This window comes from Oncorhynchus gorbuscha, unplaced genomic scaffold (assembly GCF_021184085.1).
Source record: "Oncorhynchus gorbuscha isolate QuinsamMale2020 ecotype Even-year unplaced genomic scaffold, OgorEven_v1.0 Un_scaffold_2595, whole genome shotgun sequence".
NCBI classification, from domain to species: Eukaryota; Metazoa; Chordata; class Actinopteri; order Salmoniformes; family Salmonidae; genus Oncorhynchus; species Oncorhynchus gorbuscha.
Genome location: NW_025747063.1, coordinates 1,348 through 16,532, shown reverse-complemented (window position 1 = coordinate 16,532; position 15,185 = coordinate 1,348). Strand labels below are relative to the sequence as shown.

The following is a 15,185-nucleotide window of genomic DNA, read 5'->3' as shown; positions in this document are numbered from 1 at the left end:
AGTGTCGTGTCTGCCTGTAGTGTCGTGTCGTCTGCTTGAAGTGTAGTGACTGTCTGCCTGTAGTGTAGTGACTGTCTGCCTGTAGTGTAGTGACTGTCTGCCTGCAGTGTAGTGACTGTCTGCCTGTAGTGTAGTGACTGTCTGCCTGTAGTGTAGTGACTGTCTGCCTGTAGTGTAGTGAGTGTCTTCCTGTGGTGTAGTGACTGTCTGCCTGTAGTGTAGTGTAGTGACTGTCTGCCTGTAGTGACTGTCTGCCTGTAGTGTAGTGACTGTCTGCCTGTAGTGTGGTGACTGTCTGCCTGTAGTGTGGTGACTGCCTGCCTGTAGTGTGGTGACTGCCTGCCTGTAGTGTGGTGACTGCCTGCCTGTAGTGTGGTGACTGCCTGCCTGTAGTGTGGTGACTGCCTGCCTGTAGTGTGGTGACTGCCTGCCTGTAGTGTGGTGACTGTCTGCCTGTAGTGTGGTGACTGTCTGCCTGTAGTGTAGTGACTAGTGTCGTGTCTGCCTGTCGTATCTGCCTGTAGTGTAGTGACTAGTGTCGTGTCTGCCTGTAGTGTAGTGTCGTGTCTGCCTGTAGTGTAGTGACTGTCTGCCTGTAGTGTTGTGTCGTCTGCCTGTAGTGTCGTCTGCCTGCCGTGTCTGCCGGTAGTGTAGTGACTGTCTGCCGGTAGTGTAGTGACTGTCTGCCGGTAGTGTAGTGACTGTCTGCCGGTAGTGTAGTGACTGTCTGCCGGTAGTGTAGTGACTGTCTGCCGGTAGTGTAGTGACTGTCTGCCTGTAGTGTAGTGACTGTCTGCCTGTAGTGTAGTGACTGTCTGCCTGTAGTGTAGTGACTGTCTGCCTGTCGTGTCTTCCTGTCGTGTCTGCCTGCCTGTAGTGTAGTGTCTGCCTGTCGTGTCGTGTCTGCCTGTCGTGTCGTGTCTGCCTGTCGTGTCTGCCTGTCGTGTCGTGTCTGCCTGTCGTGTCTGCCTGTCGTGTCGTGTCTGCCTGTCGTGTCGTGTCTGCCTGTCGTGTCTGCCTGTCGTGTCGTGTCTGCCTGTCGTGTCGTGTCTGCCTGTCATGTCGTGTCTGCCTGTCGTGTAGTGTCTGCCTGTCGTGTAGTGTCTGCCTGTCGTGTAGTGTCTGCATGTCGTGTAGTGTCTGCATGTCGTGTAGTGTCTGCCTGTCGTGTAGTGTCTGCCTGTCGTGTAGTGTCTGCCTGTCGTGTAGTGTCTGCCTGTCGTGTAGTGTCTGCCTGTCGTGTAGTGACTGTCTGCCTGTCGTGTAGTGACTGTCTGCCGGTCGTGTAGTGACTGTCTGCCGGTCGTGTAGTGACTGTCTGCCGGTCGTGTAGTGACTGTCTGCCTGTAGTGTAGTGTCTGCCTGTCGTGTAGTGTCTGCCTGTCGTGTAGTGACTGTCTGCCGGTCGTGTAGTGACTGTCTGCCGGTAGTGACTGTCTGCCTGTAGTGTAGTGACTGTCTGCCTGTCGTGTCTGCCTGCCTGTAGTGTAGTGACTGCCTGCCTGTAGTGTAGTGACTGTCTGCCTGTAGTGTAGTGACTGTCTGCCTGTCGTGTCTGCCTGCCTGTCGTGTAGTGACTGTCTGCCTGTCGTGTCTGCGTGTCGTGTCTGCCTGCCTGTAGTGTAGTGACTGTCTGCCTGTAGTGTAGTGACTGTCTGCCTGTCGTGTCTGCCTGTCGTGTCGTGTCTGCCTGTCGTGTCGTGTCTGCCTGTCGTGTCGTGTCTGCCTGTCGTGTCGTGTCTGCCTGTCGTGTCGTGTCTGCCTGTCGTGTCGTGTCTGCCTGTCGTGTCGTGTCTGCCTGTCGTGGTCGTGTCTGCCTGTCGTGTCGCGGTCTGCCTGTCGTGGTCGCGGTCTGCCTGTCGTGGTCGTGTCTGCCTGTCGTGTCGTGTCTGCCTGTCGTGTCGTGGTCTGCCTGTCGTGGTCGTGTCTGCCTGTCGTGTAGTGTCTGCCTGTCGTGTAGTGTCTGCCTGTCGTGTAGTGTCTGCCTGTCGTGTAGTGTCTGCCTGTCGTGTAGTGTCTGCCTGTCGTGTAGTGTCTGCCTGTCGTGTAGTGTCTGCCTGTCGTGTAGTGTCGTAGTGTCTGCCTGTCGTGTAGTGTCTGCCTATCGTGTAGTGTCGTAGTGTCTGCCTGTAGTGTAGTGTCTGCCTATCGTGTCTGCCTGTAGTGTAGTGTCTGCCTGTCGTGTAGTGTCTGCCTGTCGTGTAGTGTCTGCCTGTCGTGTAGTGTCTGCCTGTCGTGTAGTGTCTGCCTGTCGTGTCTGCCTGTCGTGTCGTGTCTGCCTGTCGTGTCGTGTCTGCCTGTCGTGTCGTGTCTGCCTGTAGTGTCGTGTCTGCCTGTCGTGTCGTGTCTGCCTGTCGTGTAGTGTCTGCCTGTCGTGTCGTGTCTGCCTGTCGTGTAGTGTCTGCCTGTCGTGTCGTGTCTGCCTGTCGTGTCGTGTCTGCCTGTCGTGTCGTGTCTGCCTGTCGTGTCGTGTCTGCCTGTCGTGTCGTGTCTGCCTGTCGTGTCGTGTCTGCCTGTCGTGTCGTGTCTGCCTGTAGTGTCGTGTCTGCCTGTCGTGTCGTGTCTGCCTGTCGTGTCGTGTCTGCCTGTAGTGTAGTGTCTGCCTGTAGTGTAGTGTCTGCCTGTTGTGTAGTGTCTGCCTGACACAGATTGTCCCTGATGAATTAGTAAAGCTAACACTGGTCCAAATGGAGGCCTAAATGGAACAGGGTTGTTAGTGGTCCTCAGTCCTGTCTGATGGTGGGGTCTGTGACCTACTTACCCAGCAAGATAACACACGGGGTGTCTGGAGAAAGGGAAGGGCTGAATGGTGTGTGTGGCACAGTTGGTAGAACATGATGCCTGCAATGCCAAGGGTCATGGGTTCGTTTCCCCCTGGGGCCACTCATACGTGAACATGTATGCATGCATGACCAAGTCTCTCTGGACCAAGTCTCTCTGGACCAAGTCTCTCTGGACCAAGTCTCTCTGGACCAAGTCTCTCTGGACCAAGTCTCTCTGGATAATAGTGTCTGCTAAATGGCCTTCTATTAGAACAGCACTGTGTTGTGTGGGATTATAACAAGCATGAGTGACCGTTACTAGTTAGGTGTGTGTGTGTGACCGTTACTAGTTAGGTGTGTGTGTGTGACCGTTACTAGTTAGGTGTGTGTGTGTGACCGTTACTAGTTAGGTGTGTGTGTGACCGTTACTAGTTAGGTGTGTGTGTGTGTGTGACCGTTACTAGTTAGGTGTGTGTGTGTGACCGTTACTAGTTAGGTGTGTGTGTGTGACCGTTACTAGTTGTGTGTGTGTGTGTGTGTGTGTGTGTGTGTGTGTGTGTGTGTGTGTGTGTGTGTGTGTGTGTGTGTGTGTGTGTGTGTGTGTGTGTGTGTGTGTGTGTGTGTGTGTGTGTGTGTGTGTGTGTGTGTGTGTGTGTGTGTGTGTGTGTGACCGTTACTAGTTAGGTGTGTGTGTGTGACCGTTACTAGTTAGGTGTGTGTGTGTGACCGTTACTAGTTAGGTGTGTGTGTGTGTGACCGTTACTAGTTAGGTGTGTGTGTGTGTGTGACCGTTACTAGAAAGGTGTGTGTGTGTGACCGTTACTAGTTAGGTGTGTGTGTGTGACCGTTACTAGTTAGGTGTGTGTGTGTGACCGTTACTAGTTAGGTGTGTGTGTGTGTGTGTGTGTGTGTGTGTGTGTGTGTGTGTGTGTGTGTGTGTGTGTGTGTGTGTGTGTGTGTGTGTGTGTGTGTGTGTGTGTGTGTGTGTGTGTGTGTGTGTGTGTGTGTGTGTGTGACCGTTACTAGTTAGGTGTGTGTGTGTGACCGTTACTAGTTAGGTGTGTGTGTGTGACCGTTACTAGTTAGGTGTGTGTGTGCTGTGTTGAGTGTTCTACAGTATCTGCTGTAACAACCAGTGAGAAGGAGGAGGAGAGGCTAGGAGGAGGAGAGGCTAGGAGGAGGAGGGGCTAGGAGGAGAGGCTAGGAGGAGGAGGAGGAGGAGAGGCTAGGAGGAGGAGGAGGAGAGGCTAGGAGGGGCTAGGAGGAGGAGGAGGGGCTAGGAGGAGGGGCTAGGAGGAGAGGCTAGGAGGAGGAGGAGAGGCTAGGAGGAGAGGCTAGGAGGAGAGGCTAGGAGGAGAGGCTAGGAGGAGAGGCTAGGAGGAGGGGCTAGGAGGAGAGGCTAGGAGGAGGAGGAGGAGGAGAGGCTAGGAGGAGGGGCTAGGAGGAGAGGCTAGGAGGAGGAGGAGGAGGAGAGGCTAGGAGGAGGAGGAGGAGGAGAGGCTAGGAGGAGGAGAGGCTAGGAGAGGCTAGGAGGAGGAGGAGGAGAGGCTAGGAGAGGCTAGGAGGAGGAGGAGGAGGAGAGGCTAGGAGGAGGAGGAGAGGCTAGGAGAGGCTAGGAGGAGGAGGAGAGGCTAGGAGAGGCTAGGAGGAGGAGAGGCTAGGAGAGGCTAGGAGGAGGAGGAGAGGCTAGGAGGAGAGGCTAGGAGGAGGAGGAGGAGGAGGGGCTAGGAGGAGGAGGGGCTAGGAGGAGGAGGAGAGGCTAGGAGGAGGAGGGGCTAGGAGGAGGGAGAGGCTAGGAGGAGGAGGAGGAGGGGCTAGGAGGAGGAGGGGCTAGGAGGAGGAGGAGAGGCTAGGAGGAGAGGCTAGGAGGAGAGGCTAGGAGGAGGAGGAGGAGGGGCTAGGAGGAGGAGGAGGGGCTAGGAGGAGGAGGAGGGGCTAGGAGGAGGAGGAGGGGCTAGGAGGAGGAGGAGGGGCTAGGAGGAGGAGGAGGGGCTAGGAGGAGGAGGAGGGGAGGAGGAGGAGAGGCTAGGAGGAGGAGGAGGAGAGGCTAGGAGGAGGAGAGGCTAGGAGGAGGAGGAGGAGGAGAGGCTAGGAGGAGGAGGAGGAGGAGGAGGAGAGGCTAGGAGGAGAGGCTAGGAGGAGAGGCTAGGAGGAGAGGCTAGGAGGAGGAGGAGAGGCTAGGAGGTCTTGGGAAATGAGGAGTGATTGAAGTGGCAGAGGGATGTCAGTTTATTCTACATGACTTATTCTGCATTACTACACACACAAACTGTACACAGCACACTGCAATTATAGACGACAATACACTGTTTCACCCACGCTCATTTAGCAGTCACTCACACATGCACCACCCATTATTACAGTCAAGTCAGCAGATGCAATTCCAAACAACACATTCACATTACAGTCTCTCAACTCAACCTCCTCACACAGCTGTAACCTACAGTTAAATAAACTGTCCCACACACTGACCTCTCTTACCCTTCCATCCATCCTGCCAGGTCTAATCTCTGTCTCATAAACAGCCGAGGGTGAAGTGGAGGAATGTACACAGGAGCTACAGAACGGATCAGAGTAGAGGCCACATCTCCTGTTAGTCCACAAGCCTTAATAACAGACAAGGAAACAGGTGTGGCGTAAGGACAGTTGGCATCAGAATGCCTTGTATATAATGGCTAGCTCCACCCCTAACCCTCTCACCTCTATGGGTCTAAGCCACGCCCACATCCCCACGCCCACATCCCCTGATTGGGGCTTTGGTTAGCCTGGTTCCTCCTGAAAGATCTATTCTGGCATTACCGTGTGTTGCCAGAGAATGGCCCTGCCAGCGCCACAACAGTGAGCCAAGATGGAGCTCAGTGGCTCCAATCGCAGAGCAGCTGGTGTGATATTAAACATTGGCTCCACCGCGGGCCTGCTGCTTTTGTTTGGCAGCCATGCTGGGCCTCTGATGGTTAATAAGACCTGGGCCTGTCGCAGAGCAGCTGGTGTGATATTAAACATTAAGCCAGTGTCACGGCCAGGAGCTCCACCGCAGGGGGCCTGCCTTGCCTTTTGTTTGGCACCCATGCTGGGCCTCTGATGGTTAATAAGACCTGGGCCCAGTCAGGCTAATGGGCCTCACAGCCATGGAGATATTACACCTAGCCAGTAGCCTCATGGCCAGGGAGATATTACACCTAGCCAGTAACCTCACGGCCAGGGAGATATTACACCTAGCCAGTAACCTCACGGCCAGGGAGATATTACACCCAGCCAGTAGCCTCACGGCCAGGGAGATATTACACCTAGCCAGTAGCCTCACGGCCAGGGAGATATTACACCTAGCCAGTAGCCTCACGGCCAGGGAGATATTACACCCAGCCAGTAGCCTCATGGCCAGGGAGATATTACACCTAGCCAGTAGCCTCACGGCCAGGGAGATATTACACCTAGCCAGTAGCCTCACGGCCAGGGAGATATTACACCTAGCCAGTAACCTCACGGCCAGGGAGATATTACACCCAGCCAGTAGCCTCACGGCCAGGGAGATAGCCTTACACCTAGCCAGTAGCCTCACGGCCAGGGAGATATTACACCTAGCCAGTAGCCTCACGGCCAGGGAGATATTACACCTAGCCAGTAGCCTCACGGCCAGGGAGATATTACACCTAGCCAGTAGCCTCACGGCCAGGGAGATATTACACCTAGCCAGTAGCACGTTAGCCAATACCACACACACCTACTATGGGCAGGATTCGTGGTATAGCTGGTATAGTAGTTCAGTGTAGTGTATCATCGGTCTTGTTGACTTACTGTTCTGTGTGTATGTACAGCTGATATGCTCTACTGAAGACATCCATTCAAACCAGACAGGAAGTATCTCTGAGAGGATGCAGCTATCCTAGCTGTCACTCAGCTGTCATCTTTCATGATACGCTCCTGTCCTCTCCGAAGTCTCTCCTACTCGTCTCCTCATCCTCTCCCTTTCTTCTCGTTTGTCTGTCTCTTTCCTCCCTGTTAGTGGGTGACTACTGAGCAGGAACAGATTGGAACCCTTGTTGCCGTGACGTCTGGAGGACATGCATTACAGCCTGTCAGACCTCTGATGTTATCTGGGTCGTGTGTATCGTTGATTGACAGGCTTCTCTCTCTTTGTTGCAGACGCCTTTGTGAACAGCCAGGAGTGGACCCTGAGCCGATCGGTACCAGAACTCAAAGTGGTGAGTCTGAAATTGGATACAAACGCTCCAGTGAGTCTTCTCCTGGACGTACATGTACACAGACCAGGAATGAGGTCAAAACTTGAAACAGAATAGAATTGCCTTCCTCTATATTCCATATTCTCTATATTCATGTGTGCATCTGAGGCAGTCTTCCTCTATATTCCATATTCTCTATATTCATGTGTGCATCTGAGGCAGTCTTCCTCTATATTCCATATTCTCTATATTCATGTGTGCATCTGAGGCAGTCTTCCTCTATATTCCATATTCTCTATATTCATGTGTGCATCTGAGGCAGTCTTCCTCTATATTCCATATTCTCTATATTCATGTGTGCATCTGAGGCAGTCTTCCTCTATATTCCATATTCTCTATATTAATGTGTGCATCTGAGGAATTCTTCCTCTATATTCATGTGTGCATCTGAGGCAGTCTTCCTCTATAGTCCATATTCTCTATATTAATGTGTGCATCTGAGGCAGTCTTCCTCTATATTCCATGTTCTCTATATTAATGTGTGCATCTGAGGCAGTCTTCCTCTATATTCATGTGTGCATCTGAGGCAGTCTTCCTCTATATTCCATATTCTCTATATTCATGTGTGCATCTGAGGCAGTCTTCCTCTATATTCATGTGTGCATCTGAGGCAGTCTTCCTCTATATTCATGTGTGCATCTGAGGCAGTCTTCCTCTATATTCATGTGTGCATCTGAGGCAGTCTTCCTCTATATTCATGTGTGCATCTGAGGCAGTCTTCCTCTATATTCATGTGTGCATCTGAGGCAGTCTTTCTCTATATTCATGTGTGCATCTGAGGCAGTCTTCCTCTGAAGATCTTCTCAGCTTTATCCACTGCAGCACAAACCATTCTGATTATTACAAGCCAAAGTAGAAGATACGCAAAACCAGGAAACAGCCTCACTTCCCCCGTTCTTCTTCCTCCCCCAGGGCATTGTGGGTAACCTGGCCAGTGGGAAGTCTGCGCTGGTTCACAGGTACCTGACAGGAACATACGTCCAGGAGGAATCTCCAGAAGGTAAGACCAGGGTGCTCTCTGCTGCTCACCACGTCTGTGTCTGTACCTGTGGGTGTCTCTACTAGTGTGTGTCTCTACTAGTGGGTGTCTCTACTAGTGGGTGTCTCTACTAGTGGGTGTCTCTACTAGTGTGTGTCTGTACCAGTGTGTGTCTCTACCAGTGTGTGTCTCTACCAGTGTGTGTCTCTACTAGTGGGTGTCTCTACTAGTGGGTGTCTCTACTAGTGGGTGTCTCTACTAGTGTGTGTCTCTACTAGTGTGTGTCTCTACCAGTGTGTGTCTCTACTAGTGTGTGTCTCTACTAGTGTGTGTCTGTACCAGTGTGTGTCTCTACTAGTGTGTGTCTGTACCAGTGTGTGTCTCTACCAGTGTGTGTCTCTACCAGTGTGTGTGTCTCTACCAGTGTGTGTGTCTCTACCAGTGTGTGTGTCTCTACCAGTGTGTGTGTCTCTACCAGTGTGTGTGTCTCTACCAGTGTGTGTGTCTCTACCAGTGTGTGTGTCTCTACCAGTGTGTGTGTCTGTACCAGTGTGTGTGTCTGTACCAGTGTGTGTGTCTGTACCAGTGTGTGTGTCTGTACCTGTGTGTGTGTCTGTACCTGTGTGTGTGTGTCTGTACCTGTGTGTGTGTGTCTGTACCTGTGTGTGTGTGTCTGTACCTGTGTGTGTGTGTCTGTACCTGTGTGTGTGTGTCTGTACCTGTGTGTGTGTGTCTGTACCTGTGTGTGTGTGTGTCTGTACCTGTGTGTGTGTGTCTGTACCTGTGTGTGTGTGTCTGTACCTGTGTGTGTGTGTCTGTACCTGTGTGTGTGTGTCTGTACCTGTGTGTGTGTGTCTGTACCTGTGTGTGTGTGTCTGTACCTGTGTGTGTGTGTCTGTACCAGTGTGTGTGTGTCTGTACCAGTGTGTGTGTGTCTGTACCAGTGTGTGTGTGTCTGTACCAGTGTGTGTGTCTGTACCAGTGTGTGTGTCTGTACCAGTGTGTGTCTGTACCAGTGTGTGTCTGTACCAGTGTGTGTCTGTACCTGTGTGTGTCTGTACCTGTGTGTGTCTGTGTGTGTGTGTGTGTGTGTCTGTACCTGTGTGTGTCTGTACCAGTGTGTGTCTCTACTAGTGTGTGTCTGTACCAGTGTGTGTCTCTACCAGTGTGTGTCTCTACTAGTGGGTGTCTCTACTAGTGGGTGTCTGTACCAGTGTGTGTGTCTCTACTAGTGTGTGTCTGTACCAGTGTGTGTCTCTACTAGTGTGTGTCTCTACTAGTGTGTGTCTCTACTAGTGTGTGTCTGTACCAGTGTGTGTGTGTGTGTGTGTGTCTGTACCTGTGTGTGTCTGTACCAGTGTGTGTCTCTACTAGTGTGTGTCTGTACCAGTGTGTGTGTCTCTACTAGTGTGTGTCTGTACCAGTGTGTGTCTCTACTAGTGTGTGTCTCTACTAGTGTGTGTGTCTCTACTAGTGTGTGTCTGTACCAGTGTGTGTGTCTCTACTAGTGTGTGTCTGTACCGGTGTGTGTGTCTCTACCGGTGTGTGTGTCTGTACCAGTGTGCGTGTCTGTACCGGTGCGCGTGTCTGTACCGGTGCGCGTGTCTGTACCGGTGTGCGTGTCTGTACCAGTGTGCGCGTGTCTGTACCGGTGTGCGTGTCTGTACCAGTGTGCGTGTCTGTACCAGTGTGCGTGTCTGTACCAGTGTGCGTGTGTCTGTCTCTACCAGTGTGCGCGTGTCTGTCTCTACCAGTGTGCGCGTGTCTGTCTCTACCAGTGTGCGCGTGTCTGTCTCTACCAGTGTGCGCGTGTCTGTCTCTACCAGTGTGCGCGTGTCTGTCTCTACCAGTGTGCGCGTGTGTCTCTACCAGTGTGCGCGTGTGTCTCTACCAGTGTGCGCGTGTGTCTCTACCAGTGTGCGCGTGTGTCTCTACCAGTGTGCGCGTGTGTCTCTACCAGTGTGCGCGTGTGTCTCTACCAGTGTGCGCGTGTGTCTCTACCAGTGTGTGTGTGTCTCTAACAGTGTGTGTGTGTCTCTAACAGTGTGTGTCTGTACTTGTCAGTGGAGGACTGAAATGGCACCCTTTTCACTACATTGTTTTAGGGCACTATATATAGGGAATAGGGTGCCATTTCAGATGCAGATCATGTCTGTCAGTCGATAGCGGTGTGGTTGGTTAGGGAAAAGCTTCCTAGAAAGCCTTAACTAATTCACCAGGGTTCCGTACTCATGCTTAACTACACCGCCTGCTTAACCCAACTACCCAGCTATAAGGAGCTGGAGAGAGCAGTATGTTAGTCCTGAAGCTAGTGTTCTCTCCCTGTTACCTCTCCTCAAGCTAAGCCTGAGGGGCTCCTCTCCTCCACTCCAGGCTGCGTCCTCTCCTCCACTCCAGGCTGCGTCTCAATAGTCCAGTGTCCTCTCCTCCACTCCAGGCTGCATCTCAATAGTCCAGTGTCCTCTCCTCCACTCCAGGCTGCGTCTCAATAGTCCAGTGTCCTCTCCTCCACTCCAGACTGCGTATCAATAGTCCAGTGCCCTCTCCTCCACTCCAGGCTGCGTCCTCTCCTCCACTCCAGGCTGCGTCTCAATAGTCCAGTGCCCTCTCCTCCACTCCAGGCTGCGTCCTCTCCTCCACTCCAGGCTGCGTCTCAATAGTCCAGTGTCCTCTCCTCCACTCCAGGCTGCGTCTTAATAGTCCAGTGCCCTCTCCTCCACTCCAGGCTGCGTCTCAATGGTCCAGTGTCCTCTCCTCCACTCCAGGCTGCGTCTCAATAGTCCAGTGTCCTCTCCTCCACTCCAGGCTGCGTCTCAATAGTCCAGTGCCCTCTCCTCCACTCCAGGCTGCGTCTCAATAGTCCAGTGCCCTCTCCTCCACTCCAGGCTGCGTCTTAATAGTCCAGTGCCCTCTCCTCCACTCCAGGCTGCGTCTCAATGGTCCAGTGCCCTCTCCTCCACTCCAGGCTGCGTCTCAATAGTCCAGTGTCCTCTCCTCCACTCCAGGCTGCGTCTCAATAGTCCAGTGCCCTCTCCTCCACTCCAGGCTGCGTCTCAATAGTCCAGTGCCCTCTCCTCCACTCCAGGCTGCGTCTCAATAGTCCAGTGTCCTCTCCTCCACTCCAGGCTGCGTCTTAATAGTCCAGTGTCCTCTCCTCCACTCCAGGCTGCGTCTTAATAGTCCAGTGTCCTCTCCTCCACTCCAGGCTGCGTCTTAATAGTCCAGTGCCCTCTCCTCCACTCCAGGCTGCGTCTCAATAGTCCAGTGCCCTCTCCTCCACTCCAGGCTGCGTCTCAATAGTCCAGTGCCCTCTCCTCCACTCCAGGCTGCGTCTCAATAGTCCAGTTAGCATCATCAATTCGGTCCAGGCCCTGAGGAGACAGCCATACTCTGCATCCATTATTGAAGCTTAGCGGAGGCACCCTGCCAGCTCTACTCACCCACATACGGGAGCCCTCTCTACGCTCTACTTCCAGAGACCTAAGCATGTTCATATTTCAGCACTAACACTCATTTAGCAGTTGCTCTTATCCAGAGAGACTTAACCCCAATTGTTCCTTTAAGTGCTTTGCTCAAGGGCATATTGACATATTTTTGAAACCGCAACCTTTCGGTTACTGGCCCAATGGTCTTAACTGATAGCCGACCTGCCGCCCTGTAGATGGGCTTAGATAGTCTTATAGTGGAATAGCCTAGTAAATATTGAGACACCTACTGGAAGGTTTAACGTTTAACTGCAGGAGTAAAACTGAAGGATGATCCGTGTGTCCCACTGTATTGTCTGTCAGTCACTCTTCATAGCTGCTGGCTTGAGTCTGTGCATGCTGGTGGCAGGCCAGGGAATATCCCAAATGTCACTCTTCATAGCTGCTGGCTTGAGTCTGTGCATGCTGGTGGCAGGCCAGGGAATATCCCAAAAGTCACTCTTCATAGCTGCTGGCTTGAGTCTGTGCATGCTGGTGGCAGGCCAGGGAATATCCCAAAAGTCACTCTTCATAGCTGCTGGCTTGAGTCTGTGCATGCTGGTGGCAGGCCAGGGAATATCCCAAAAGTCACTCTTCATAGCTGCTGGCTTGAGTCTGTGCATGCCGGTGGCAGGCCAGGGAATATCCCAAAAGTCACTCTTCATAGCTGCTGGCTTGAGTCTGTGCATGCCGGTGGCAGGCCAGGGAATATCCCAAAAGTCACTCTTCATAGCTGCTGGCTTGAGTCTGTGCATGCCGGTGGCAGGCCAGGGAATATCCCAAAAGTCACTCTTCATAGCTGCTGGCTTGAGTCTGTGCATGCCGGTGGCAGGCCAGGGAATATCCCAAAAGTCACTCTTCATAGCTGCTGGCTTGAGTCTGTGCATGCTGGTGGCAGGCCAGGGAATATCCCAAAAGTCACTCTTCATAGCTGCTGGCTTGAGTCTGTGCATGCTGGTGGCAGGCCAGGGAATATCCAAAAGTCACTCTTCATAGCTGCTGGCTTGAGTCTGTGCATGCTGGTGGCAGGCCAGGGAATATCCCAAAAGTCACTCTTCATAGCTGCTGGCTTGAGTCTGTGCATGCTGGTGGCAGGCCAGGGAATATCCCAAAAGTCACTCTTCATAGCTGCTGGCTTGAGTCTGTGCATGCCGGTGGCAGGCCAGGGAATATCCCAAAAGTCACTCTTCATAGCTGCTGGCTTGAGTCTGTGCATGCCGGTGGCAGGCCAGGGAATATGCAAAAAGAAAAATGTCAACAACTCAACGGGTGTTTTTAGCTTCTTTGCCTCTTGATTATAACAGTCAGCTGCCAAGAGAAACACAATCCAGCATTTGAAGGCAGAATGTGTTTTAGCGAAGTTAAAATGACAAGCCTTAGGTCTTTGATCCAGGCAAATTCTTGGCACCGCCGCCCATCTAGGAAGTGTTTCCACCCAAAAGTCTCTTTGATATAATTGTTCCATGACCAATGGCCTAACAAAAATAGAAAATCCCTGCTTCATCACACACGCTGTCTTAACCACCTATCTATAAATGGATGCTCCCAAGACGGTCCCCAATTCTCCTGGAAATTGATTGAGTTGTAGGCTGCTGTAGTTGCTCCCACGGCCTAGTAACCATCTAACCACACAGAGCCGCCAACCAGGCCTATTCTTAGTTTATAGACTGGAGTCTGCAGAGGGAATGGCAGCTAGTACGGACTGCTGTGGTGGTCTCTCTCAGGTCCTGTCATACACACAGCGTATGAATGGACACATTATGATAGGGTATAGAACACCAAACCAAACACACCTGGCTGTTGTCACAACGTTCTCACAACGTCACCACAACGTGCTGGCTGCCATGTTAACACAACGTAAGGGCCCAATGTAGATAGCATGAAGCAGGAAAAGTTGTGTGTGAGTTTATGGTAGGTCATGTGACATCAGATAGCATCAAATGTGATTATAGCTACTAGGATCTGACTGGCCAGGGGTGATGTGCGATTGTGACATTCTATATGATAACCCCACTGCACTCTCCCTACCCCCTCTCCTCTCACAGCTCTAGGCTGTACACTCAACCTGGGATGCTTGGTCTTCTCTCTAGACTCTCTGACCTAGGGTGTCTCTCTGTCTGGGTCTCTTTCTCTGGGTCTTTCTCTGTCTGTCTGTCTGTCTGTCTGTCTGTCTGTCTGTCTGTCTGTCTGTCTGTCTGTCTGTCTGTCTGTCTGGCTGGCTGGCTGGGTTTGCTGTCTGTCTGGTCTCTGCTCTGGTCTGTCTGTCTGTCTGTCTGTCTGTCTGTCTGTCTGTCTGTCTGTCTGTCTGTCTGTCTGTCTGTCTGTCTGTCTGTCTGTCTGTCTGTCTGTCTGTCTGTCTGTCTGTCTGTCTGTCTGTCTGTCTGTCTGTCTGTCTGTCTGTCTGTCTGTCTGTCTGTCTGTCTGTCTGTCTGTCTGTCTGTCTGTCTGTCTGTCTGTCTGTCTGTCTGTCTGTCTGTCTGTCTGTCTGTCTGTCTGTCTGTCTGTCTGTCTGTCTGTCTGTCTGTCTGTCTGTCTGTCTGTCTGTCTGTCTGTCTGTCTGTCTGTCTGTCTGTCTGTCTGTCTGTCTGTCTGTCTGTCTGTCTGTCTGTCTGTCTGTCTGTCTGTCTGTCTGTCTGTCTGTCTGTCTGTCTGTCTGTCTGTCTGTCTGTCTGTCTGTCTGTCTGTCTGTCTGTCTGTCTGTCTGTCTGTCTGTCTGTCTGTCTGTCTGTCTGTCTGTCTGTCTGTCTGTCTGTCTGTCTGTCTGTCTGTCTGTCTGTCTGTCTGTCTGTCTGTCTGTCTGTCTGTCTGTCTGTCTGTCTGTCTGTCTGTCTGTCTGTCTGTCTGTCTGTCTGTCTGTTTAATTTGAACTGAGAATATAACTTGTCTGCACCTTGGATTTGCTTTTATTTCCTCTCTTTGTTCTTGTCTGCATTTGTAACTAGCTGACGTGGATGCAGGTAACTATCCTCTTCCCCCATTCTGTCTGTGGCCCTTGTGGAATGTTTTCCTCTCTGCACTATAGGTCTTACCATTTCACAGTAGCAGCTTGATAATAGGTCAGGTTGCCCAAAATCATTCCAGATATCACCACAACAATGCATTCTGTAGCTAAAGTGCTACTCTGAATGGCCACAAGCCAGGTATTTCCCACTTAGACAATCTAGTGTGACAGTCAAGCGAGCAGCTAGATGATGAACCTGAGGCTGATCAAGTTGCTGCTGTGCTAACATTTAGCTTGTAGCTTCACGTAGCTAACCCTCTCCTTTTCACTCTGTTACTGTGTCTGTTGTTTCATTTGTGGAGCCACAACTCACCCCTTCTCTATGTCTCACACACACACACACACACATTACACACACACACTGAGCAGCTGACTCAGCAGAGAGCCCAGCCACAAAGCTGCACCAAGGGGATTGGTACTTTAATACAACAGAAAACACAACACACTACCTCCAATGGGACGGCAGGTAGCCTAGTGGTTAGAGCGTTGGCCTAGTAACCAGCATGTAGCCTACTGGTTAGAGCATTGGACTAGTAACCAGCAGGTAGCCTACTGGTTAGAGGCAGGTAGCCTAGTGGTTAAAGCGTTGGACTAGTAACCAGCAGGTAGCCTAGTGGTTAGAGGGTTGGGACGGCAGGTAGCCTAGTGGTTAGAGCGTTGGACTAGTAACCAGCAGGTAGCCTAGTGGTTAGAGCGTTGGACTAGTAACCAGCAGGTAGCCTAGTGGTTAGAGCGTTG

The 15,185-nt window shown here is 52.0% G+C and overlaps 1 protein-coding gene across 1 annotated transcript in view; it reads left to right on the top strand.

Annotated features, from left to right (window-relative positions):
* Positions 1-14,967, top strand: part of LOC124026107 — a 61,660-nt gene extending 46,693 nt beyond the window's left edge. Inside the window, exons 2-4 of the mRNA XM_046339279.1 lie at positions 6,906-6,964; positions 7,916-8,003; positions 14,389-14,967. Of these exons, the coding sequence (XP_046195235.1) occupies positions 6,906-6,964; positions 7,916-8,003; positions 14,389-14,468 (227 nt within the window). The 3' untranslated portion in view covers positions 14,469-14,967. The remainder of the gene's footprint in view (positions 1-6,905; positions 6,965-7,915; positions 8,004-14,388) is intronic.
* Positions 14,968-15,185: the final 218 nt, after the last annotated feature.